Raw genomic sequence first — 24,999 nt, 5'->3', positions numbered from 1 at the left:
AATATTAAGCAGCACAACTGTTTTCAAAATGAATAATAATAGGAAATGTTTCTTGAGCACCAAATCAGGATCATGTGACAATGAAGACTGGATTAATGGCTGCTGAAAACTACAATATTTACAATATAAACTACAATAGAACAATATTTTAAAATATTATTGTACTTTTGATCAAATAAAAGCAGCCTCTTTGAGCATAAGAGACTTCTTTCAAAAACACACAAAAAAAATATTACCAACCACAACATTTTGAACAGTAGAGAATATTTTTTTTGTTGTAACCAGAAATATTAAAGGAGTCATGACCTGTAATTTTCACTTTTCCACGAGAATCAATGTATGTTATGATTGCCTAACGATTATACACTGGCTGGGAAGCCGATATTTAAAAGTGAAGCGTTTGTTTACCCCTGGGTTCGTAAACCAGCCCACGTGCACGCGCACTCAAATACGAGATTTTAATTTCTGCCCCGACTTGACGTCAAGACGGGGCAGGATATACCATATATGGACACCGCAGACCTATGCTGCAGGAAGCCCGCCCTGCCCCTCTCCCCCTCATATTCAGTGAGTTGCTCTGTCTTTGAATGCCAGAATCAACATGTAAATGTGTTTTCTCTCCCAAGAACGGACCAAGCTGTCAGGGACCAGTGGATTAAATTCATTTTTAATGACGCGGTTCCTACAACCCTTCCCACTGGCTTAACGTTAGGTGTCTGTGCTAATCATTTTACGCCGGAATCGTTCACAAGAAAATGATACAGCTATATTTTTATAGAATTGTATATTATATAACTATGACAACATATAATTGTATTGATTTTTTTATAGAATAGATAAGGATAGATAAATAAAACAAACAGTCAAGTAATAATAAACATAAAGAAAAAGATCACGTTACATGTCTGTAGAAGAAAAATATTGAATGTCTAAAAAACCACAACGTGAAACAAGGCAAAAACACCACGATAGCAAACGTTGATCTCAATAACCACTGTAAGCTGATAAAAAAAGTAGACTACATCTCTGTTAATGTAATCTACATTAAATAAAAGGTATAATGTATGTCTCAGTCAAAATGATTGTCTTTACCATTCAGAGACATCTTGATGTAGACGTCCTTCCATCGACTCTACATCTTCCCTTTCCAGCTCAGGTTCAGAGTCTGGCTCATACATATACGGTTGAATTCCGTAGGTCGTGGCCAGGTCGGGTTCATTCACAACTTGCGCCATGATGTCATTTTGGAATGATATGCTGAAGTTACCTGTGGTGTCAACCCCCCTCCTTCCTGCCACCAATCAACGCGCCCCTCATTTGCATTATTAAAATGACCGTCCACGACAGCCAAAATATCGCATCAGATATCGCGAGAAAATAATGCCTTCAGAAATAAGGGTCAGAGGAGCTCTGTGTTTAATTTTTTTCCACTTTTCTTTTTTAAAAGGGCCTGAAAGACTATAATAGAGCATGGGTATCCAAGGTAATACTAGGTTATGACTCCTTTAAATATTTGCTGTAAATATTTTTTTTTTTACTAACACGTGCATGAAAAACCCCTTAAATAATGGTGCAAATGCATAGTTGAATCAGAGGTTTGATACTGATTCACAGTAAAAAGTCAATTCAAAGAAAGATTCATGCCACTAATCTAATCTAATCACGAGGTCTTTAGGAAGTTGATGACCAAATAAAAAGCACATTAAAAAGTGCCTGCATCTGTCCATATATAGTTACCGTAGACAGGAGTTTTCCCAGGCAGTATGACGATGATGAGTTGTAGGCCAGCGTAGGTGTTTTTCAGGTGACGGAACATGGGCTCCACATTATCTGCTCCCTGAGCGTATTTGCAGAAACATGGCTGGCCTTGTATGGGCATCCCTGCATCCTTAGAGATCTTCCGCAGCTGGTCTGTAAAGCCCCTGCAAAAAAAAAACGAAAAGACAATTTCATTTCGGTTTTAATTCCAGTAATAAGTAGTGCTTTGTTAATGACCAAAAGATGGAGAAAGCTTTACTTGAGAACTTCCTCTCTGCATTGTCTCTGAGTGGCAAAGCAAGCAATGGCCCACATCTTGATCTCCACACCAGTGTGAAACTGCTTGCCTCTCATGTCCCACACGCCATGGCTTGGGGTGGCTACTGTGCGATTCTGTAACACATGTATACAAAGGTTGTCTTAATTTACTGAGATCAAATAGTGTACAAACTCTGACGCTATAGGATCTAAATGTTAGGGTGAACTTTAGAGTATATAATGATATAAAAGCTGGCAAAAAAAGTTCTCACTTTGGGATCTTAAAGTGATAGTTCACCTCAAGTTGTTCCAAACCTGTATGAATTTCTTCATTGGGGCTCATCAACTGTTAGGTTACTCATATTCTTCAAAATATCTTCTTTTGTCTTTTAGCAGAAGAAAGAATTTCATACAGGTTTGGAACAACTTGAGGGTGAGTAAATGATGAACTATCCCTTTAAAGCAAATGCTAATCGTTGGTTTAGACTGAAAAATATTGAACATACAAGTTGATACAACATCATACAAGTAATATAGTTCAAGCTCAAAGAAGTAATGATCGTTTACTCAAAATCTTGAATTCCCTTCTTCTATGGAACACAAAGGGATTTTTAAAAGGCATGCCAAACTCAAAAAAGGCCAAATTAAACCATAAAAATCTATATAACAATATTCTAAATCTTGCTTGACAGCAATAATCACCACTGACTTCCACTGCATGAAAAAAGCAGCTTAGAAATTCTGCTTTGAATTTGCTATTTTGTATTCCACAATAGAAAGTTTGCAACGACATGAGGATGAGTTACATAAAATCATACATTAAATGCAATATTAACAATCCTATAAATAGCTACACATATTCACAATATTTACACTAAATCACACATAACACACAATAAAAGCACACATAAGAAAATGAGAGAATAAATTGTATTTTCCAAATGCAAAAGAAAAATGTGGAAACAGAACAAGCAAGCAATTGAACATGAGCAACAAACCTCATTCCATTTAAAGCAACAGACAGAGCAACTAAAGGCTCGTTCACACCAAAGACGATAACGATAAAGATGTAGTTCTAAAAATCGTTCTAAATATAAAGGAATAGCAGAGTTCACACAACTATAAAAATAACGGCACAGATAAACGATATCGTTGGAATCAATTTGAACGATAAAAACATTGACAGCCAATCAGAATTCATTCTGCTTTAAAGAGCTTGAGCATCTCAAGCAGAACACAATGTATCTGCAGTACGTGCTTAAAGTAAAGAGAACGATATCATCCACTGGTGTGGATGCTAATATAGTTATCGTTATTGGTGTGAAAGGGGCTTAACTCTCCTTAAAAATTAGCTAAAAAGTGTTAAATGTTAAATCTAGACACAAACCATACCAAATTTCTAGCCTTCTACTCAAACACAAACAAACATACGGCGCATGAGTGAAAGGGGACGGGTACCATAAAGTGTTCAGAGCTCACCCTGCCGCCGTACTGCAGCATGGGGGCGGGCAGGACGCGACCCGTCACCTCCTCCATCTCGTCCCGCACACGGAACTGGAACTCCTGCACGAAGGGGTCCGAGTTGTAGTTGGCACTGCGCACCTGTGGTTTGAGCAAGAGATTTATACATGAGAATTGGGCCTTGTGACAGTGTTGGTTTTCCGCCACTGAGGATCTTCCATCATTGAGACTAGCAGAGATGTTGAGGAGTCTCTTTTCTTTATTGTGTTAGTGCAGCGTTAGATAGCGACATGTTGAACTCACCAGTCTGCTGATCTCCTCTTGTCTGTCCGGTGCCGAGCGGGCCGTGGCTTTGATCATGGTGGAGGTTTGGTTGTCAGTTAATTTCTTAATGCAGCGCTGGCCTGCCACAATGTTGCACACCTGAGTGGTGAAGAGGATGGCCAATATGGGCACCATTAAAAAGGATCAAGACATCAAAAATCTTCTAAAAGGGCCGTTAAGTGTATAGAAATAATGTTCAAAAATCCACAAATCAGGGAAGAGATGGCGGCTGCCATCTGAATGTGCGGAAGGAAATGGTAGCCAGCTTCCTGCTAACATACAGTAAGTTATCAGATCTCTTGACTCTCACCTCCAAAGGCAGGTACGTGTGTTTCTGCTCCTGCCCCACTTGCAGGCAGGGCAGATGGGGGTACTTGAGCTGTAAGTTGTACTTTTCCCTGAAATATTGCGCAACTGTTCTCTCTACGGTCTGTCCATTTTCCAGCTGTAGAGGAAACCTGACAAAGTAAAACAAAAAATGAATGGGGCACTGGAAAGAATAACCTTAAACAAAACTGAAAGGATTTTGAGAGAGTTTCTAAAGTGTTCGTTTCTTAACATAACAAACAGGACAGTTTTATTGACCTGTCTGCTTACTGAGACACAACCTCACATTATCATAAGACAGATGAACAATGCATATACTCTTACGTCTGGTGGCTGGCCGGCCGTCGAGTAACATTACACACCCTGTACTTCCTCCGCATGGTGCCACAGTGGGTGACCTCCACCTTTAGACCTGATGAGAGGAGAAGATCAAATTTACACCACTATACAGACACAACTGGTCAGTTTACAGCTCAGCATAAGACTAATATAGGTCTAAGAGTAATTTCACTATTAAATCCACTACAGTGAACATCATGTATTAATCCAAGTTCCAAAATATAATTTATGCAAAAATCAGAGGAGCAATTTGCAAATAAAGCAGCATTTCTTTCCCATGTACCCAAGAGAACAAAATTGTCACTTACACATCTTTGTGTTTCCACTCAACATTTTTATGTTATCCCAAAATGTGCATTAAAATATGTAAGTGGAAACCAGCTACTGATATACTGTATAACATTTATTTTTTGCAGTCTGCATTTATCTAATGTAAAAAACAACAACAACAACAACAACAGTAGTATTAGTAATATTGTGAAATATTGTTACAATACCTTATATTTAATATATTTAATTATAATAATAATTTATTCCTGTGATGGCTGAGTTGATTTTCAGCATCATTACCGAAGTCTTAAGTGTCACATGATCCCCTAGAAATGATTAGAATTTGCTGCTCAAGAAACATTTCTTATTAGCAATGTTGAAAACCCTTTAACAAGTTTAAAAAGAACAGCATTTATTTGAAATAGTTTTTTTTGTAACAATGTAAAAGTCTTTACTGTCAATTTTGATCAATGTTCAAAATCAAATTTGATTAATGCATCCTTGCTGAATAAAAGTATTAATTAAAAATCGTAATGACCCTAAACTTTTGAATGGTATTGCCTTCATGCTATACATATCATGAACTCCCAGGGAATCAAACCTGCAGTATGACCCAGAGTCAAACCATTGGCATTGCTAGCGTTGCACTCTAATATTAGAGCTACTATAATGCAGAATGGAGTTCTGACAATGGCTTTAGCAGTGGTAATCAATCAACATACGACAAAGAAAATTCTTGCCACCATGTTGCCTATTTACACAAACCTTTGATCTCTTTGGTGAATTTGACTCTGTGGGAATCGGTAAGAGGACGAGGCTGCTCATCAATGTTGTGGATATCCAGAACCTCACACATAAACTGAATCACAGGTTGAGCTTTGTAGAAAGCCGTGGCAGACACTATGGGGAAAATAAAACTTGGTCAACGTTACACCAACAGTTATTTAAATAATTAATTTGAAGGCTGAATCCACCAAAATGCACTGCAAACACTGCAATGCTATTGAAAGTGGGACTTTCTGCTTGTTGGACCAATGACAGAATGATAGGGAGAAACATTTTTATTCGAAAAACCACTAATGGCACAGAAATTGCACACTTAACATTGCTGAGAGACAGTCATTATTTTATCTTTTTATCTTTAATAACCACATCCAGATCATGTAACTGGATAAAGCAAGCTAAACTGTGTTTTTATAATCTTCTTTGACTTACCATCAATGTTCAACATCATCTTCCACATAGCTGGCCGCACTGATTGGTGGAAGCCAAACCACACCTCCCTCCCCCCACCCAGCGGGTGATCATAGCCCTCGGGGGAGGAGAAAAAAGACCGTCCCACCGGGGTGTACCTGAAGCGAGAGAAGACAAATAACACAGATGTTACCTGCAGAACAAACATGTGCACTCCTAAATGATCCTTATCTAACCGCTACACACTAATCCTTAACGAAAACACTAGTCTCATTTGACTAGGTATGCATTGCATCGCTGAAGACATAAGCACTTTGTTTCTAATTGTATTAAATGCCCTTTATGATCAAGTAAGAGTACTCATGGGGAACTCTTACCTCATAGAGGGCAGATGGCGCAGAACAACATCTACAGCGTGTATGGGATTGGTGCTGATTGGCTTATCCAGCTCCAGTGGATCAGACGTGCTCCGCCCAGTGAGGACCTCATGCAGCATGTGCCAGCTGACCAGTGACACGAATTTAATGGAGACCTTGAACAGCCTGTCCTTCCCACCTTCACCTGGCAGGGTCACATCCAGGTCCACCTACAAATATTGCACAAATTTACATTGATATGTTTTATTCAGACATACAGGATAAAACGATTAAGGCATAGTCATGAAAAATGTTAAAAAATATGAGATGTTCCTTTAAGCTGTTATTTTAAATGATTTTTTTAAATATAAACTTGTGAAAATGCATTAGTCTGCATTAGGGATGCTAACGGTTAATTGACGATTGATTAATTGTCAATAAAATTTTTATCAATAAAACTTATCGATGTTAATCGTTAAACTATGGTCGATTAAGCAAGGTCATCATTAGAGTGCATAGTTTTGAGTTGAAAACAAAACAAGTGCAGCAGACACACAAGAAAAAATAAAACGAGCACGCCATAGTTAAATATTCAAAGGCCTGGTTTCACAGACAGGGCTTAGATTAAGCCAGGATTAGGCCTTAGTTACAATAAAGGGTTAGTTCACCCAAAAATGAACATTATGTCATTAAAGGAGAACTCCGGTCAATTTTAACATTGAGCTCATTTTTTTGTACATTTGGAGTGCTGTCAATACAGAGAACAACGACAAAAAACGGTGTTGCCTACACCGAGTTATTCTATTTTTAAAATTTGCACCCTATTGACTTCAATGGGGCAAGTACTAAACCTGCTTTTAGCCTCTTAACATCCTTGATGTGTCATTACAAGTGCACAGAAAATGTGAGTGATTCCTTCTGAGTGAACACGAGTGGATCTGACTGCAGTAGATGTTAGAGATATTAATAAAAATGAAGTTAATTCAGCCAGCGCTCATACCTGTGTTTACATCCTGTTTTCGGTCGAAGGCCATAGTAGTCGATTGTCGAGTTCACCACTATTGCTTAGATACCTATGATCACGCGCGTGAACTCGACAATCGATTACTTTGGACTTCGACCGAAAACAGGATGTAAACACAGGTATGAGCGCTGGCTGAATTAACTTCATTTTTATTAATATCTCTAACATCTACTGCAGTCAGATTCACTCGTGTTCACTCTGAAGGAATCACTCACATTTTCTGTGCACTTGTAATGACACATCAAGGATGTTAAGAGGCTAAAAGCAGGTTTAGTACTTGCCCCATTGAAGTCAACAGGGTGCAAATTTTAAAAATAGAATAACTCGGTGTAGGCAACAACGATTTTTGTCGTTGTTCTCTGTATTGACAGCACTCCAAATGTACAAAAAAAATGAGCTCAATGTTAAAATTGACCGGAGTTCTCCTTTAATTACTAACCCTTTAAGTCGTTCCAAACCCGTACGACCCTTCGTTCATCTTTGGAATACAAATTAATATATTTTTGATGAAATCCGGTGGCTAAGGAGGGAATCCATTGACAGCTATTTAATTAACATTTTGAAAGGTAGGAAAGACATCGTTAAAATAGTCCATGCGACAACAGTGGTTCTACCTTAATTTTATGAAGCGACGAGAATACTTTTTGTGCGCCAAAAAAACGAAATATCGACTTTATTCAGTCATTTCTTCTCTTCTGTATCAGTCTCCGACACGCGTGCACGCAATATCTTAATTTGTGTTCCAAAGATGAACGAAGGTCTTCCAGGTTTGGAACGACATGAGCGTGAGTAATTAATGACAGAATTTTAATTTTTGGGTGAACTATCCCTTTAAGACATTCAAGTAGCTTTTATAAACATTGGGAAAAAAAAACATTACTGGTGTGCATCTTGATTTGTAAAGAACTACATTAGGTATGGTAAAAGGAATATCATAATGAACACGCATTTAATCATGACGTATCAAGGTCTAATTTATACTGTAAGGTACTTCCCACCAACCCTGGTATCCATTTATGTGTCTTACCCCCCCGGAGGCCACTGGTAACGGCTGGGCGGTGTAGAGGCTTTTCTTGCCATCATAGACTGGTCTTCTGTCCCCAAAGATTGTCACCTTGAAGTGCTGAACCATGGTATCCACCACCTCCCTAGAAGACATAACAGAAGGAGTCATCATGAGTTTAATCAAAAAAGTTTTTAATTTGACTGTACATACTGATTAATTCACGAGTCTCTTAGTTGTAAATATGCTGTTTGTAAAATAAATAAGTGTTGCAAACAATGTCAAATTATATATTCTCAGTCTTTGGCACCTGTTAACACGCCGTGGACACTTTTCTGGATTGATGTCCACCTCGTACAGGTAGACATCCATCTTGGGGATGTCCACCTGGAAGCAGTTGGCCAGCAGCTTGATGGGCTTCCCCATGGTGCCATAGCCTGGCCTCCGAGGTACGGAGAACAGGGGCGCAGCCCCAACGGCTCCTGTAACGAAAATCACAGGGGATTTCCATCAATACTGGTTCTCAAAACTTATTAGATTAGCAAGAATTTCAACATCAGTTATTACCACTGAACTAAAAGTGAAAACCTATACAAGCTCCCACAAGAAATTACGTGTAAAAGCATGTAGCCGACACCATCATGATCAAGAAATTCAAGCCACAACCTTTGTATGGACATACAAGCGATATTTCTAAACTGTCATCATTGACATTTCATGGAAATGAATTAATATCCAATTAATAATAGCTCAGCAATCACCCATACGTTTCTTGACACTGACGTTTAAAAAGAGGGGTTTGTTATCTGTCTGATCATGAAATTTCCTCTAAACGCCTACTCACTGGAAACAACACTCAGCATCATCACACAACACACTACAGATTACACACACCTTTTTATACATACATTATAGACCTGCAAAACTAATAAATTCACAATCGGCTAAGATTTCCAAAGAAATCCATTTTTACAGATATTTATCAAATAAAACACTAATTTTTTGAAAGCAAACATGTAAATTGTTATTACCTGCCGCCACGGTTTTTACTCCACACGTGAACAAATTAACACTGATTTGGCAGAATCAGCATTTGCAATCAAATGATGAGACAGAAATAAAATTATTGCCATTAGTGTGTGACTTGACTGCACTCACTCACACACACTCAAAAACATTGTGTTTTCATGTTTCATGGGGACATTCCATAGATATAATGATTTTTTTATACTGTAGAAACTAGCCTATATTCTATCCCCCTACACTAACCCTACCCACGACAGAAAACTTTCTGCATTTTAACATTTTCAAAAAACATCACTTAGTATGATTTGTCCTTGTCCCCACAAGGACAAGGATTTTGGATATTGCCATCTTTGTGGGGACATTTTTGTCCCATAACGTAGGGTTTACCTGAACCAATCACACACACAAATCCTCTTTTTTCTTCTTTTCTCTAGCTTGTTTCCTAATCTGGCTCTCTAATAAACCTGGCATTGTATACTACAAATATTGTTGGCTCTGTGACTAATTGCTTATGTTCTTCTATTGTAATATCACTCTGGATAAAAGCGTCTGCTAAATGTCTTGTCAAGTGACAAACATAGCATAGCCTAGGCTAATCAGAAAGAGCTTTATTTGTAGTAACAGCAATACAGCATTTGCTCCACCATACAAAGTTTTAAAATGAATTGCATGGCATTTAGCAACAGAAGGCATCCAGCTTTTATTAATATGATATTCTAATATCGATCTAGCTTACTGCAATGTGCAACAAGTCTAATAGCAGCCACAGAGTCAAGTTAACATAACTTTCAACACACTTAAATGTTTTTTCTTTTTAGTATGATTGTTTTGACCAAGTAAAACAGAGCTTTACACAACTTTAGTTTGTCACATAAAGTGACCTGTATGAGTAGTAATTCATAAAACAAAAATAAAATAATGTACATTTATACGATCAAATGTAACTGTAACAAAAAAATTCAACTTCCAAGGAAGGAGGAGGCGAACGTGAAACAACTTAATCGTAACTTTAATTGTAAAATATGCATAAACAACTAAATGGATGGAGTGGCAGCAGCCAGCTGTGGCATATTAGCATTTTAAAAGCAGCAATGTAAAATGTCCCAGACTCTCAGCCCCATCCTGCTTCATACCACAGTAACATTAATAAAACTTTCATATATTAGCTCATCCAAGAACTCGATTTGCCGAGTCCCGTCGGATTGCTTTCCATTGGCTGTGAAGGTGAAGACGACAACACCCATGATTCCACATTCATTCACGGTGTCATCTGTCGTTTTGAATAAGCAACTTCTAGCGGCTAAACTAACTTACATACTGTGCCTTTAACTAAGACTAAAAAATGTTTTAGAAGTATTTTTCATTAATATTTTATGTTAACTGATGAATTAACGTTAACTAATGAAACCTTATTGAAAAGTTTTACTGAACAAAATATTATGATTTTCCATCTTGGGCATGTTCAATTCCAGATTAAAATGTAAATAGCCTATTAAGTCTTTAACTCTTTCATCACCAGCATCTTTTAAAAAAGTTGGCTGTGCCCCTCCAGCGTTTTAACAAAACACGGAAAGCCGTAAAAACTCGTCTTTGGCGGGGACGCCCTTTCTCATAAAAGACGAGATAACTCGTCAATGGCTGGGAAAGAGTTAAGTATTAAGTATTTAATATTTGATGAGGAGATGAACACCATAGCGAATATAAAAAACTGGATGACTGTTTGAAACATTTATATAGTGTTCAGAAACAGACGCTGTATCCGAAATCACGTACTCTCTGAGTAGATGCTACATTTGAATTTACTTCGCGACCATAAAAAAAGTGTGCTTTATACGGCATGAATATGGGTAGTATGAATGAAATTAGGATGTACTACATCCACCATGTAGTTACTATAATGTGACCTGCCAGCCTCAGTTGCCTTGCTTCACTTCCATTCATAAATCCCCTCCCATGGCCTCACGGGATAGTAAAGTGTCCATTAAAGGAACATGCCGACTTTTTGGGACTTTAGCTTATTCACCGTATCCCCCGAGTTAGATAAGTCCAGACATACCCTTTTCATCTCTGTGCGTGCTGTAACTCTGTCTGACGCACCCACCGCTAGCCTAGCTTAGCACAAAGACTGGAGGTAAATGGCTCCAGCTAGCTTACTGCTCCCAATAAGTGACATAATTTACATGTTGTGATTTGTATAGTCACAGCGTGTACAAATAACAAGGTCACATGAGACACAGACATCTTCTAACCGTATACATACTGGGATCTATATTCTCAGAAGGTGAAGCACTGCTACTTGGGCAGAGTGATTTGCTCGCAGCACCTGCGATGGTGAGGAGCAGAGAGTTCGCTCAGATTTTGAGTAAATCACTCAGCAGAAGTAGCAGTGCTACTGTCAGAGAGAGTGAATGTGCATTTTCATTCAGTGCATCTTCTTCACTTTTTCCGCCATGCTTCTCATCCATGCTGGGCTTGTTTACATCAAAGTATGCATACCTCTTTGATGAAAAATACACACAGTGATGTACATTTTAATCTAAAATATCTAAATAATTCATATTAAGGAATTATTCACTGTATTTTAAAGTGCCCACAATAACAATACCGTACATATTCATTATCACGATATATAACCGTATATCGGCACGTCAAGTGTCTATCAGCAGTCTAGTGTTTATACACGGTACTCGTACGGACTACTTTTTTTTAGTACCAACTGGTACAAGTAGTACCGTTTGAAAACCCTAAGTGGGACATTGTGTTATCACATCATGTAACAGTAGGCGAGACTGTTACTGCTTTTGTACAGATGCTTTAGAGGGGGGGTAACAGAACCAAACTGTAACTGAGAGGTGTGGAAGGGGAATTTGACTGCAACTGCTTCTTACACTTCCCAGTGTGCCGTTGCTATGCCGGTTGCACTCATGTGGCTTCTTTTCGCCATGGCAACCATGACTACACTAACAACCAATTAAAGTAAAAACAGCTGTTTCTATATATAGGCACAGGACCAATTGATCTCATAGGCGACACATGAACATTTAATCTACAACGTTTGCGCACAAATCTGACCATGAAAGACTTGATTGTACTGTTCACACACATTCATGCTCACATGAGTCTTTTTCTCACTTGAGAGAGTGTGCTTAATATAAGAGTTTCTTGACATCACAGACTAAGAGGAACTGCAGGTTTGACAGTGATGTGGTAACACACTCAGCTAGGTTTGAAAGCCTATTGTGTTGCTTGGAGTGTAACGCTCACTTTACTGGCAAATGGGTGACTGGCACATTTACAGGGGTTTCACTCATTCAGAGAATGAGACATCTCCTTTCTCATCATTTAATTATTCAAAGCTAGTCAAGCAAACGGATTTAAAGTTTTATGTTACTGTTCAGTCAGACACTTCTGCAATAGTCAAAAAATAAGCTTTTATTGATGACAGACTGACATAGCCGAGGGAACATATTTTATCAGGGGGGTCAGGGCTTTATAATTCAGGGTGGTGGATTTTAAACAAAATCATAAAGCAAAGACTTTCAAAGCAAATACACAAGACGTGGGCGGTGGAATGGGGAAAAAGAAATGCATATTTTAGAGTGTCGCATTTTTAGAAAGCTGTGTCATGTGTGAGACGCTGCAAAAGAGTGCAATGGTTAAACAAGTTCGTCTAGCGCGTTTACATAGAAAAACAATGGAGAAGTAGCAGAGTGGAATGGAAAAAATGTGTTCTGTGTGAACGGCCCCTAATCCCGATGAATGCTTTAATCAAGACCTTAATATTTAGTTTTTAACCGATGTCTGCGTTAACATGCATAAGTGTCAAATGCTGGTCCTCAACCAGAGAAGTCACGTCACTCACTCCATGCCAGATCGGCTTTTGAAATAGCCATATACTAGTAATTTCTCAAAGCCATAAGACCATATTTTGACAACAAAAAAATTAAATAATCTTTAGAGTAATTTTATGAATAAAGCTGAAAAATTAAAAACATGTTGAAAAACAAAACTTTATGTTAAGTCATCTTAAATTCCAATGTAGTGAAACAGACTGATATATCCGCCAGGCCAGTTAGGCTACATTCAGACTGCAGGTAAATGTGGCCCAAATCATATTTTTTTTGCTCATATGTGACTCAGATCTGTTTTTCTCATGACAGTGTGAACAGCACGAAACACATGGAATCTGATCTTTTCAATTCTGATTTGGGCCACCTCCACATGTGTCATAAATCCAGTACCGGTCAGACGTTTTGCAATGCGACCTCAGTCTGAACAGTCAAATTGGAATTCGTGCGGAATTCATCACAATTCTGTGAGTCACTTCAAAGAATTCTGCGAAAGGTAGTCTGTGGAAGGACAGTGATGTGTCAGCACTCATAACTATTACAGTGACAGCTCTATATACAAGCAAAGCATGAGGGCACGTATAATAATAAATGTTTAAAAACTCTGCTCTCTTTTTTCACATCCCCGTCTTTGTTTTTTATATTGCCTGTGCATGTATTCCCTGGCTTCTGTGGCAAATCACACTATAAACAAACGAGTATTCGCTAACTTTAATGTCCTCTGTGTTTATTTCCTTATGACAGCGTGCTGCATGACGTCTTTTTATCATAATTTTGCGCATGTGGGTCAGTCCAGGACCATGTTCTGTTAACACTGGAATCTATCTGATATTAGCCACATTTGTTATATCATCATCTGATATTGCCCACATGTTGAAGTTAGCTGGTAGCCTGATATAATAACATGAGAAATAAGCAGCGGTGTAGACCGTCTCCTGACTCAAGTAAACTTCGCCTTTGTTCATGATCACTCCTCAAGCCCCAGTTGGGCCACTTTGGACCAAGGTATTCGGCGGGCCAAAACCCCCCGGCTGTTGGCCAAAAGGAAGCCCTGATGAGACTCGATCAAGCCCAGGAAGAGACAGTGAAAATGCGATTGTAAACACGGCTAATGTGAACAGCTAGGCTATACAAGAAAATCAGATCAGAGTTGAGCCCTAAGGCTGGCAGTGTGAACTTATAGGTTGTATCAGTGATTTCAGGCCCAAAAATAAATGATCACATTCATCTAATCTTTCCTAATGATCCGCTAGCTGCCCGCCCCATAAGCATGCCGTCAAAAAAACGCGTCTCTCTAGGCAGCCTAGGCTCTGAGATCTGCACACAAAAACAGTTGCTTTCACTACCACTCAAAACCAAAATAAATAATGTTCCAACCAATCACAGACAGGGGGAGGGTGTTGTGAGGTTTTCGCGTGCAGCCATCATAAGCAGCCGTGCACGAGCGCAAAACCTCACAACACCCACCCCTGTCGGTGATTGGTTGGAACACTATTTATTTTGGTTTTGAGTGGTTGGTGTACCACTCAAAACCAGATTGTTTTTGTGTGCAGATCTCAGAGCCTAGGCTGCCTAGAGAGACGCGGTTTTTTGACGGCATGCTTATGGGGCGGGCAGCTAGCGGATCGTTAGGAAAGATTAGATGAATGTGATCATTTATTTTTGGGCCTGAAATCACTGATACAACCTTTAACCTTTAAGTCATTTTTGGCCATTTTTATATCGTCAGCATTGATTAAAGGGATAGTTCACCCAAAAACTAAAATTAGCCCATGATTTACTCACCCTGAAGTCATCCTTGGTGTATATGACACTCTTCTTTCAGACGTTTGGCGTAAGTTGACTTGCGAACTGCCGTCTGCCAGAAGCTAATTATTTTAGTCAATAAAGTTTTAAATATGGATATTTTTCTTACACAAACTTCAGAAGCCCTTTATTAACCCCCGGAGACACGTAGAGCACTTTAATCATGAATAGATGCGCTTTGATGGACTTCCAAAGACATACACCCATTCACTGCCATTATAAAGCTTGGAAGAGCCAGGACATTTTTTAATATAACTCCGATTGTATTCGTCTGAAAAAAAAAGTCATATACACCTAGGATGACTTCAGGGTGAGTAAATCATGGGCTAATTTTCATTTTAGGGTGAACAATCCCTTTAATGTTCTTAATTGCTATCTTATTTCTATAATAAGCAATTTATGGTTTACAAATTTACAAACATTTTAGTCAAAATGTTTGTGTAAAATACCTTTAGATTTAGTTATGCAATTTTAAAAAATCTTTATACACAGTGTGGACATTTTGCAATGACTTGACAATGACACTTGACTTTTCTGATCTTGCACAAGCCAAATTGTTATTGGGTGCCCCTCGCACAGTCAACCAAAAGTCAACTATGTTAAAGCACTAACTTTTCTTACAATATTTGTTTATTATAATAAAGTCATAAATAATAATTTGATAAGCGCTCAAGCAGTACCATTGCTATGGTTACCTTTACAGGTGAACCCCACTGATCTATGTAAATGATTTAATAATTTAAAGGTATAGCGGAGGATCTTTCTGAAATTTAGATAAGACCCGCCCTCTCCACTTTTAGAAAAGTTTGATTGATTCACCAGAATGATTGACAATTAGGAGGACCAATAGTATAGGGGCGATTCCACAGTTTAGGGCCAACTGCAAGGACAACAGCCTGCAAAATTAATCTTCATAGAGAAAGCCATTGTCCTCAGGTTAACATCCTGAGAAAACCTGGGGTACAGCTGTGTGAAAGGCAGGATAAATCTGGCAATGGTAAACTAGTAAACTTTGATCAAAGACAGTTGAGTTGATGTCAAATTTAACGTATGTAACATGGACGGAAAAACAATGTAAGTTCAAGCAGAAAGTGTACTTAATCTAAATCAGTTTAATAAAATTCTGGTTGAATCCCAGTTCATGTTTTACTTTGTTCCGAATTTTGTATAGTTATGAGTCATGCGTTGTGTATGGTTCACAAAACTGGTAATAGGACTTCCATGCAGGCAGGGTGGCCATCTAATATTATCTGTTCTATATCTTAAAGGTGCATTTTTGAGTCTGGTATGCTCATAAACTGAAAGCCAGCAAAATATTAACAAATACCACAGGTATATTTTTCAAATTTATTTGCCAAATGTAGAAGACAAAGAAACTCTTACAAGTGTGCTAAGTTATAACGTGTGTAACGTGGACGGAAAAAATTAAACAATCCTGCAAGATTGCCTCTGTAACACAAAATAATACCATTTCATGAAAACTGGCAAAGAATAGAACAAGTTCATAACACATTAAAATAACCTGTCATCATACTATCAAATTTAAAGATCATACAGATTGTGTTAACGCACTATAACGTGTTAACTTCGTCAGCCTAGGCTATATTCTTACGAACATTGGACAGAAGAAAAAAAAAAAACCCAGAAAAATGTCATTGACGATGTTGACTTTCATGAACAGCTTATTGAGTCAAAAATACGCAGAAAACAACGTTGGAAGTTGGACAGACTGAAAATTTTCGTCTAATTTACGAACAAGATGTGCAGAATCTGTCAAAATGTATAAAACCACCATTCATGCACGCTCTTTCACGATGAACGACGCTTTCAGTCCGAAACCACTCGGAATCATCCGACTTGCATACTCTTTTATCCTTTCTCACCACAATGATCCTATTTAATGTTTACTTAACCAAAGTTTACCACGTTCGTAACATTTTAACGTTCGTAACCTTTTGGACAGAATCCACAAACTTACCCACATTCGTCGAAATCCGTGAAATCCTTTTAACTCTTCCTCCCGCGCAGAGCGACCGTGACCTAGACAATCTTATTTCTGACATGAGAACCGTTGAGACATTAGGAGATGGAAATTCAGCGTCAGAATAAAATGTTCGAGCGTTATGATTTTTTGACAGAAAATCACGGCCCCTGTTTTATCCCGATTTATTAACAATTTATCATCTAGCAACGCATATGAGAATTTAACCCACACAAGATGGTTTTATCGTTATGCTACTGATAGAATTACATGGAAAGATTATAGCCTATCTCCGCTTCCTTTAGAATCATAGTTTAACGTGCGTAACTGCTTGGACAGAAAGTGTAACGAACGTTAGTGAATGTTTCCATTGCATCGTGGTGGATAAAGGGAATTCTACTTTCAGTGTTAGTAGTAGTATTTTGTAGAAGACACACCAAAATAAATGTTATGCGCAAAAATTCAGGATTTTATTAAAGGAAATGAAAGAAATGACTTAGGAAAAACCAGATGCACTGAATGTCCTACCCTGACATCCGCAATTTCTGGGGACGGAAATAAAGTAAAGTCTCATTACACGATAATGCCCAGGCTTAGTGGGATAAAAGTAACTTTATTATTTCTTACATCTATCTTTAACAAAATAGTGAACTAAAAATAAAAAAATGACAATAAATGGGTATTATTTAATCTGTATTGTTCATTACACCCCTTGTGGACAGAAACTGTGGAATCGCCCATAGGTGATCCACCCGGAAGTAAAAAATCCTCCGCTATACCTTTAAGTAGATCAGTGCAGTGAACACCCACCCAGCCCATCCTTCTATAGAGCTGGTAAGTCCCGCCCCTTCCGTTAATCCCCCTGGACCTCTAGGTTGAAAAATCGTCAATGCAAGTGAATGGGAGAAAATATTTATTTTCTGGTCCCGTTTGAATTTTGCCATGAATGTGAACATATGTTGTCTGTGAATTTTTTATATAACTTTTCATGTAAAGAATGCTACAATTTAGCGTGTAGAAGTTTGATACGGGTAGACTTTGTGTGTGAGATCTTTGTGGACTACAGCTCCTCGCTGCTTTCCATGCGTTTGAAACGTCAACACCACTAGCACACGGACACTAGCTCACGGATCCCGCTAAACGTGGCTGTGTCTTTGGTGCACTTCACCTCCTTCTTTCAGGGAGAGGACAAAATCGTTGAGGTTGGCGAAAACCACGGGTAAGTCAACTTTATGGGGTGACGTCACATAAGCGACATGTAGTCTTTCTCATTATGTCTTTTCCACAACTGCTAGCCGAAGAATCATACAATATACTGTCAAACTCGTAACATGAAAAGTTACATAAAAAATTCACAGACAACATTATGTTCACATTCATGGCAAAATTCAAACGGGACCAGAAAATAATTATTTTCTCCCATTCACTTGCATTGACGATTTTTCAACCTAGAGGTCCAGCGGGGTTTTACGGAAGGGGCGGGACTTACCAGCTCTATAGAGTACAACCATTGGGTTCCGGAAGTAAAAACTCAATTCACCTTTTTTTCCATATGTAAATTGATTTTGGACAATAACTTTTGAAAAAAAAAGGCCATGGTATTTGCTTCTGCTGAAGCTGTCAAGCACACATTATTTCAGCTTATTTTTAAAAATAATCATGTTTAACAGTGGAATTACCCATGATGCTGTACAGAAAATTACACCAATCAGAGAGTTGAAAAAAGCAACACGCTCCAAAATAGATCTTTAGCTCCACCCACTCCAACGAAGCACTGTGAAAGACGTAATTCATGTCCATCTCCCAACGCTCTCAAAATACTGAAATATTTGTATATTCATATATTGTTTTTAAACATATAATCAACATTTTTAACTAAGCCGTTTTATATCTCTATTTTGAAACTGATTATGTTCGCAGTGCTTCATGGGATTGTAGTTCTTTCACGTACGTACCTTTGTCTTTTTGTCTGATTTTCTAAATTTCAAATCAAAGTTTGTAATGTTGTGATTAACCTTGTAGCTGATAGGCTTGGTTCATGTGGCATAACTCTGTAACAAAGTCTATTTTAATATACTGATGGGAAACCTTTATGAAAAAATACTTGTGGGTGAAAAACACAAAAAATAAATGTGGGTGGGGGCACTGTTGCACTTTATACCAGTCAAGACAAGGTCCCGGTTATTTTATCTTTTTAAAGTGACTTTTGGGCAAAATCATTTCTATAGAGTCTTATATTTATTTATTTATTTATTTAATTATATTTATATAGGACCTTTCAAAAAAAGGTTACAAAGTGCTTTACAATAAGAACATATATAATAATACAAAAAAAAAAAAAACAAATAAGATACAGAACTATATGCAATCATTTCTTGCACAAGCCAGAAAAACAAACTTCTCTTGAAATTTCCATATATATTCCAACGGACTAATAAAATTTCAACCCCAAACGTCCCAGATACATACATTATATCTGCACTATACATTATGAGTAATCTACAAAAAGTAGAGATCGTTCAGATTGATAATAAGCAGTGAATCGGTGATTCAATGACAGTCGTTATGGCAACGGACAATCAGAAACTCGCCCCTCCCCCCCGGCACCTGACGCACGCAGCACCTGTGCGTGACAGCTGGGGCACAATTGTGTGACGTCAGCAGAGCAAGTGAGTCAGGAGGATCTTCCACACACGGCATATGATCGCGCAAAAAAAAAAAAAAAAAAAAAAAACCCTAACCAAACTCTCACAAAAATGTGGTTGCTACGCCCAAACGTAAATGAGCAGAAAATGGCTAACTCTAAATGCTTATTCATTCTCGAAAAGCAGTTAGTAGCAATTGACCAATAACTTTTGCTAAGCAATGAATGTGTATTGTACTGACGGTTGACGTAACGTTAACAAAATTACACCGAGTTAATAGTACGGAATCGACAATAATCCTAAATCGGTCTGAAAACCTCAAGAGCGACGTACCTGTAGTTCCGATTTCCATTCATGAGGTCTCTGTCCGGATTCTAGCCGGCTCCGGGGATCAAATGCCGGCTGAAGGGTGTTTGTTTAAAGCCGCTGAATATCCTCCGTAAATCGACCTACAACCCAACTCCTACCGCGGGTGTTGAAGCGGGCCGCTCGGAGGCTGTGCTCTCGTCGGAGGTCCACCCAACCAGTACGAGTCAATCAACCAAAAGTCACGAACTCCCCCCGTGTCTCCTGCCGAGTGTCGCAGATCCGTAAATGCTAACGTTACCCGCTGACAAGACTCCAAAGAAAATATTTGTAACAGCCGTCGCGAAAACAGAGTTTGTCAGGAGCCTCGAACCCTTCGCTCTGTGTCTTCTAAAGTGAACAATCTCTTATAATTTAAAGACAAACACACATATATGAGGCTTATAGCTTAATATCCCTCACTGAGTCGAAATTGTGTCTTTTATTCCAGTCGCTTTAGACCGAGTTTGCCAGCGGCCGTTGACGTCTCATCGACTCCGTCGGTGTGTTACCGGTTTGCCTTGGTTCGGGTTTACCATCTCGGTACAGTCGGGCTGTGTTGCCAGATCGCTACGAAAACGAGCAAGCTGGTCTGATAAAATCAACTCGGAATAAGCGACTTACCTCTCCAAAATCAGCCTAAATAAGCTTATTTGTGTTTTGTATAACTGTGTTATGGAAATAAGACAACAAACCCTAATCAACGATTCATATAAGCGAGTCAAGCGACTTTGTGAAGCAACAAGCATAATGTTACATTAAAATGCGCGGACATGGCAACAACGAATCAGGGAGACCCACAGGAAATACCAAACGCAGGAAACACCGTCACTTCCTACATAATGGCATTTATTTGATCCGCATTTTATTATCTATAAAATGTTTTTGTGATTTTTTTCCATATATATATATATATATATATATATATATATATATATATATATATATATATATATATATATATATATATATATATTGATGTTATGTCCGTTTTAAAGTATGTTAAGTTTCAAAGTATTTTATAAAATAAAAAAGACTTATTTATTTTCACATTTAGTGCTCATCATTGTGGTAATCTTATATTTTTGTTTTGTACATTTTTTATTATATATTTTTGTATCAGTTTACAAAAAATGTTGGTCTACAGATGGCAGCAGTGTGCTTAGCATGCATGTCATTACCAGAGAGAGAAGAAGATTGTACTGGGATTTGTTCCGCACTGTAAACGTGAGAACAGTAAATTAATTACTTTGTTCTATGATCTATAAAATAAATATAGGCATTCATTAAAATATGAAAGATTACATCATTTGGGCACAAAACAATGGCTACATTTTGAAATATGTAAATGCAGCTAGTATTGAGATCAGTACTTAATTCAAACTTTATGTAATGCAATATTCTCTTCAGGTGAACAAGTGTAATGCATGTGTTCTTGGTCAATAACTTTTTTCATGTTTTTTGTTTATCTTCCGTATTTGCCATCAGTCCATAGGCACTGATTAGATAGACATATTATTTATAGGTGTTTTATTTATTGACATTTTGCATAGGATTAATTATTCTTAATGCATGTCGTAATGTTTCAGAGGGATGGATAAAATCATAACCTGTTTCAACAAGTGCCCAGATGCTTCTGTCCGTCTCATCTGTTTTCCCTGGGCAGGTGGAGGCTCGATCCACTATGCTCGCTGGTCCAAAGCTCTCAACAGCTCTATTGAAGGTAAAGATGAATATATCGCCTAATAGAGCAAATATGCTAAATTTCACCGCCTCTCCGCCGATAGCGAACTTTGAACATTGGATAACTTTCGTGAGGTAAATGCAAAAAACATAGGGCCCATTGTTCACAAACTGTTAAACGATTACATGAGGCATAATACATTTCGGTAAGTTCTACTATATCTTTAAGCATTTTGGTGTTCTTGCATCTACTTTTGTGCTGTAACTCAAGCATTAAAGTGGAAGCTACAGATCTGCCACGTCACATTTAAGAGCGTCAAAACGCAAATTGCTGTTTGAATTTCGTGATAAAATGGACAGAATTTGAAAGCTGAGACTTTGTTTCTTATCATTAACAAAGCTTTTTGCGACTATAAAATGGGAGACAGGCTACAAATAATGTTTGATATAGGGAAAACAGCGGACCTGGCAACCCTGGCTTGAACGTAGTGTCACAAAGGGTGATTTAAAGGGTTAGTTCACCCAAAAATGTAAATTCTTTCAGTTTCTCACCCTCATGTCGTTCCAAACCCATAAGAATTTTGTTCATCTTCGTAGGACAAATGAAGATATTCCATAAATCTGAGAGATTTCTGTCCCTCCATTGACAGTCTACGCAACTACCACTTCGATGCTTCAAAAAGTTCATAAAGAGATCGTAAAAAGAAGCCATATGAATTGAGTGGTTTACTTTACTCCAAATGTTACTTTACGCTATTCTCACTTTAGCTTTGACAGTCCTAAATTCAACACAAGGGACACTTCACACACAGAATGACACCCCTTTTGATTAACAGGATATAATCGGCCCTGATCATTGGCTGTTTTTAAATACAGTGAAAGTTGAAATAATTGCTTTTATCAGATGATACCGAGTATTGGCCGCTACATTGCTGCATTCCATGTATATATAAATATATATATATTAATAGATTTGTAATACATTTCAATTTTTTTAATGGTTAGTTCACCCAAAAAGTTAAATTCTGTCATCATTTACTCACATCAATAACGACTCATGTCGTTCCAAACCCGTAAGACTATTGTTCATCTTCGGAACACAAATGAAGATATTTGTAATGAAATTGAGCGATTTCTGTCCCTTCATTGACAGCTGCGCAACTGCCAATATGAATTGAGCGGTTTAGTCCAAATTTTCTAAAGTGACATGAGGACTTTATATGGTGAACAGATTGAATTTAGGATTTGATTCACATATAAACATTCATCAACTCACACATCAGTTGTGATAAACAGAAGCTCAAGCATGTTCGCTTGACGTGTGAGAACCAATGAGGTTCATTCTCGTGTTACGCAGCACGTTTGAGCTTCTGCGAGAACCAATGAGGTTTGTTCTCACACGTCATCAGGTTCGGTTGAGCTTCTGCTTATGTTCGCTGATCGATGTTTATATGTGAATAAATGCTTAAATTAAAGGCTTAAAGAAAATTTAAATATCTTCATTTGATGAACTCAAGTCTTACAGGTTTGGAACAACATGAGGGTGAGTAAATGATGATAGAATTTTCATTTTTCATTATCTCTTAACCTAATTTATTTTAATTGTTCTTATATTTTCAGTATACTCAGTTAGACTGCCAGGAAGAGAAGGGAGAACCAAAGAACCATTTTTCCAAAATATGCAGCAAATCATTGATGAGGTCATAGGTGTGATACTTCCACAACTCAAAGAAAAGCCATTTGCACTCTTCGGACATAGGTATGTGAGACTGTTGCTAAAGTATACAGGAAATGGTGACAGGTTTTAAAAAGGTATATAATGTCCTGATCCTGATGTTTAGGGCAAGGGCAGTGACAGCACAATAATGCATATACATATATATAAGAACTTAAATATAATATATATATATATTTCTTTTTTTTTCTGTAGTTTTGGAGCTATGACCTGCTTTGCCTTTGCCGAGCATGTAAAGAAAGTCTACAGTCTTGAGCCGATTCACATGTTTCTCTCTGGAGCTTCTGCACCATATGTAAGTGTGATGTGCTCTGTATTGTCATATCTGTCAAATGTGAATGGAATTATGAGAAAACTGCCAGAACCATTTGCCACATGAAAACAAACATGAAGCATGATCACCCCACAGATTATGTGAAACACACAGTATCTTAAAAAACCCCAAAATGAACAGATTTCATAAAACAGTTACATAACATTGAGTGGTTAATCCATTAGATTTTTTGTCTTTGTTGATATTTTCATTTCTTTTATTAAAAAAGTGTATACTTTTATGTATAAATATATCTAAATGTATTTTTGGTAATAAAATGACATTCTCTGTAAGTCTGAGACTAGACTGATGGCGCCAAAAAGAAGTGATTTGTCAGATCAAGAGTTTCTTATATGGGTAACTTCTATCGGAGGCACACCACCAGAGATACTGACCAATGCTGAGCTTGCCAAACTCTTCTTGCCTGCATTGAAAGCAGACATCGGTGTATTGGACAACTATAGGTGGGTTTTTTAGAAGAAACAGACAAACAAAGTATTTCCATAGTGTAAAAAACATTGGCATAAGAACTTACATCTTTATAATATAATATGTTCGGCAGGTGCAGCAGACCATCAACACCTTTCCTATCATGTCCAGTATCATGCTTTGATGGAAAAGATGATATACCCCATGACTTACAAGGCGAGTCTGGTTCAGTTTTCACAAACTAAAACAATGCCGCAACAGCATGCATGGTTTTGGTTTTATAAAGCCGTCAACTCGGACCAAACTGGTTATTTGTTCAATGTAATAATAATCACGTCATGAATTTATTATCATTCTACACGCTTTAGATGTATGTGTAAGTCTTGTATTGTGTCTCTTTTGCTTTATAGCTTGGAAAAACATGACGAGTGGTGACTTCACTGTGCAGATGCTTCCTGGAACTCACTTTTACTTGAAAGAAGCAGCAAATGAAAAATATATACTGGACCACATCACAAAACATCTTGAGACAGCAGAGATGGACTATCTATGAAAACTGTCTTTCATTAATCTGACTGCAACCATGATAAATCTATGCCATAACTTAATGTACTCTTAATTCAAATTCACTAAGAACAGACAGAGAGTAAACCAATAATGCCAGAAGTAATCCATTCCATTAATTAAACACTAAAATGACCAGTGTATCATGATTATTATATACTATATAAACCTATGTATACATATATAGTAATTTTAGAGGATGAAAAGCTACCATAGGCCTATGAAAATAATTATCACTAAAGTAATCAACCTCAAACCTGTAAAAATATATAGCTAAACTATTTGTATGAAATAAAACAGACTGAGCCTG

At 37.7% G+C, this 24,999-nt stretch overlaps 2 protein-coding genes across 6 annotated transcripts in view; one reads left to right on the top strand and one right to left on the bottom strand.

Moving 5' to 3' along the window:
* ago3b (argonaute RISC catalytic component 3b) overlaps positions 1 to 20,512 on the bottom strand; it is a 27,584-nt gene extending 7,072 nt beyond the window's left edge. The window contains exons 1-12 of one of the 2 annotated variants that reach the window (XM_081377234.1): positions 19,954 to 20,512; positions 8,625 to 8,796; positions 8,339 to 8,459; positions 6,309 to 6,517; positions 5,953 to 6,089; positions 5,503 to 5,637; positions 4,453 to 4,540; positions 4,112 to 4,259; positions 3,781 to 3,900; positions 3,475 to 3,618; positions 2,018 to 2,151; positions 1,738 to 1,922 (exon numbers count right to left, since the gene is read on the bottom strand). In XM_081377234.1, coding sequence (XP_081233360.1) covers positions 1,738 to 1,922; positions 2,018 to 2,151; positions 3,475 to 3,618; positions 3,781 to 3,900; positions 4,112 to 4,259; positions 4,453 to 4,540; positions 5,503 to 5,637; positions 5,953 to 6,089; positions 6,309 to 6,517; positions 8,339 to 8,459; positions 8,625 to 8,796; positions 19,954 to 19,972 — 1,612 coding nt within the window. In that variant the 5' untranslated portion in view covers positions 19,973 to 20,512. The remainder of the gene's footprint in view (positions 1 to 1,737; positions 1,923 to 2,017; positions 2,152 to 3,474; positions 3,619 to 3,780; positions 3,901 to 4,111; positions 4,260 to 4,452; positions 4,541 to 5,502; positions 5,638 to 5,952; positions 6,090 to 6,308; positions 6,518 to 8,338; positions 8,460 to 8,624; positions 8,797 to 19,953) is intronic. The other variant, XM_081377235.1, reaches the window with a different exon arrangement.
* On the top strand, positions 19,614 to 24,999 carry olah (oleoyl-ACP hydrolase). Of its 4 annotated transcripts, XM_081377237.1 has the most exons (8): positions 19,647 to 19,752; positions 21,113 to 21,192; positions 21,555 to 21,688; positions 23,269 to 23,407; positions 23,579 to 23,678; positions 23,991 to 24,160; positions 24,259 to 24,341; positions 24,536 to 24,999. In XM_081377237.1, exons 3-8 carry the CDS (start codon positions 21,559 to 21,561, stop codon positions 24,676 to 24,678), a joined length of 765 nt encoding a protein of 254 aa, XP_081233363.1. In that variant the 5' UTR covers positions 19,647 to 19,752; positions 21,113 to 21,192; positions 21,555 to 21,558; the 3' UTR covers positions 24,679 to 24,999. The 4 variants fall into 4 exon arrangements, with proteins under 4 accessions (XP_081233364.1, XP_081233363.1, XP_081233366.1 ...); XM_081377238.1 differs by lacking the exons at positions 19,647 to 19,752; positions 21,113 to 21,192 and adding an exon at positions 19,614 to 19,644; XM_081377240.1 differs by lacking the exon at positions 19,647 to 19,752 and having other exon boundaries at positions 21,153 to 21,201.

This window comes from Scardinius erythrophthalmus (genome assembly GCF_964197995.2).
Source record: "Scardinius erythrophthalmus genome assembly, chromosome: 10".
Classification (NCBI taxonomy): Eukaryota; Metazoa; Chordata; class Actinopteri; order Cypriniformes; family Leuciscidae; genus Scardinius; species Scardinius erythrophthalmus.
This window is presented reverse-complemented; position numbering and strand designations above follow the sequence as displayed.

Coding starts and splice junctions, on each gene's coding strand:
- olah (XM_081377238.1), top strand. CDS start 21,559: ATGGATAAAATCATAACCTGTTTCAACAAGTGCCCAGATGCTTCTGTC. Junction 23,408..23,578: donor TTTGCACTCTTCGGACATAG/GTATGTGAGACT, acceptor TTTTTTCTGTAG/TTTTGGAGCTATGACCTGCT. Junction 23,679..23,990: donor CTGGAGCTTCTGCACCATAT/GTAAGTGTGATG, acceptor ATTCTCTGTAAG/TCTGAGACTAGACTGATGGC.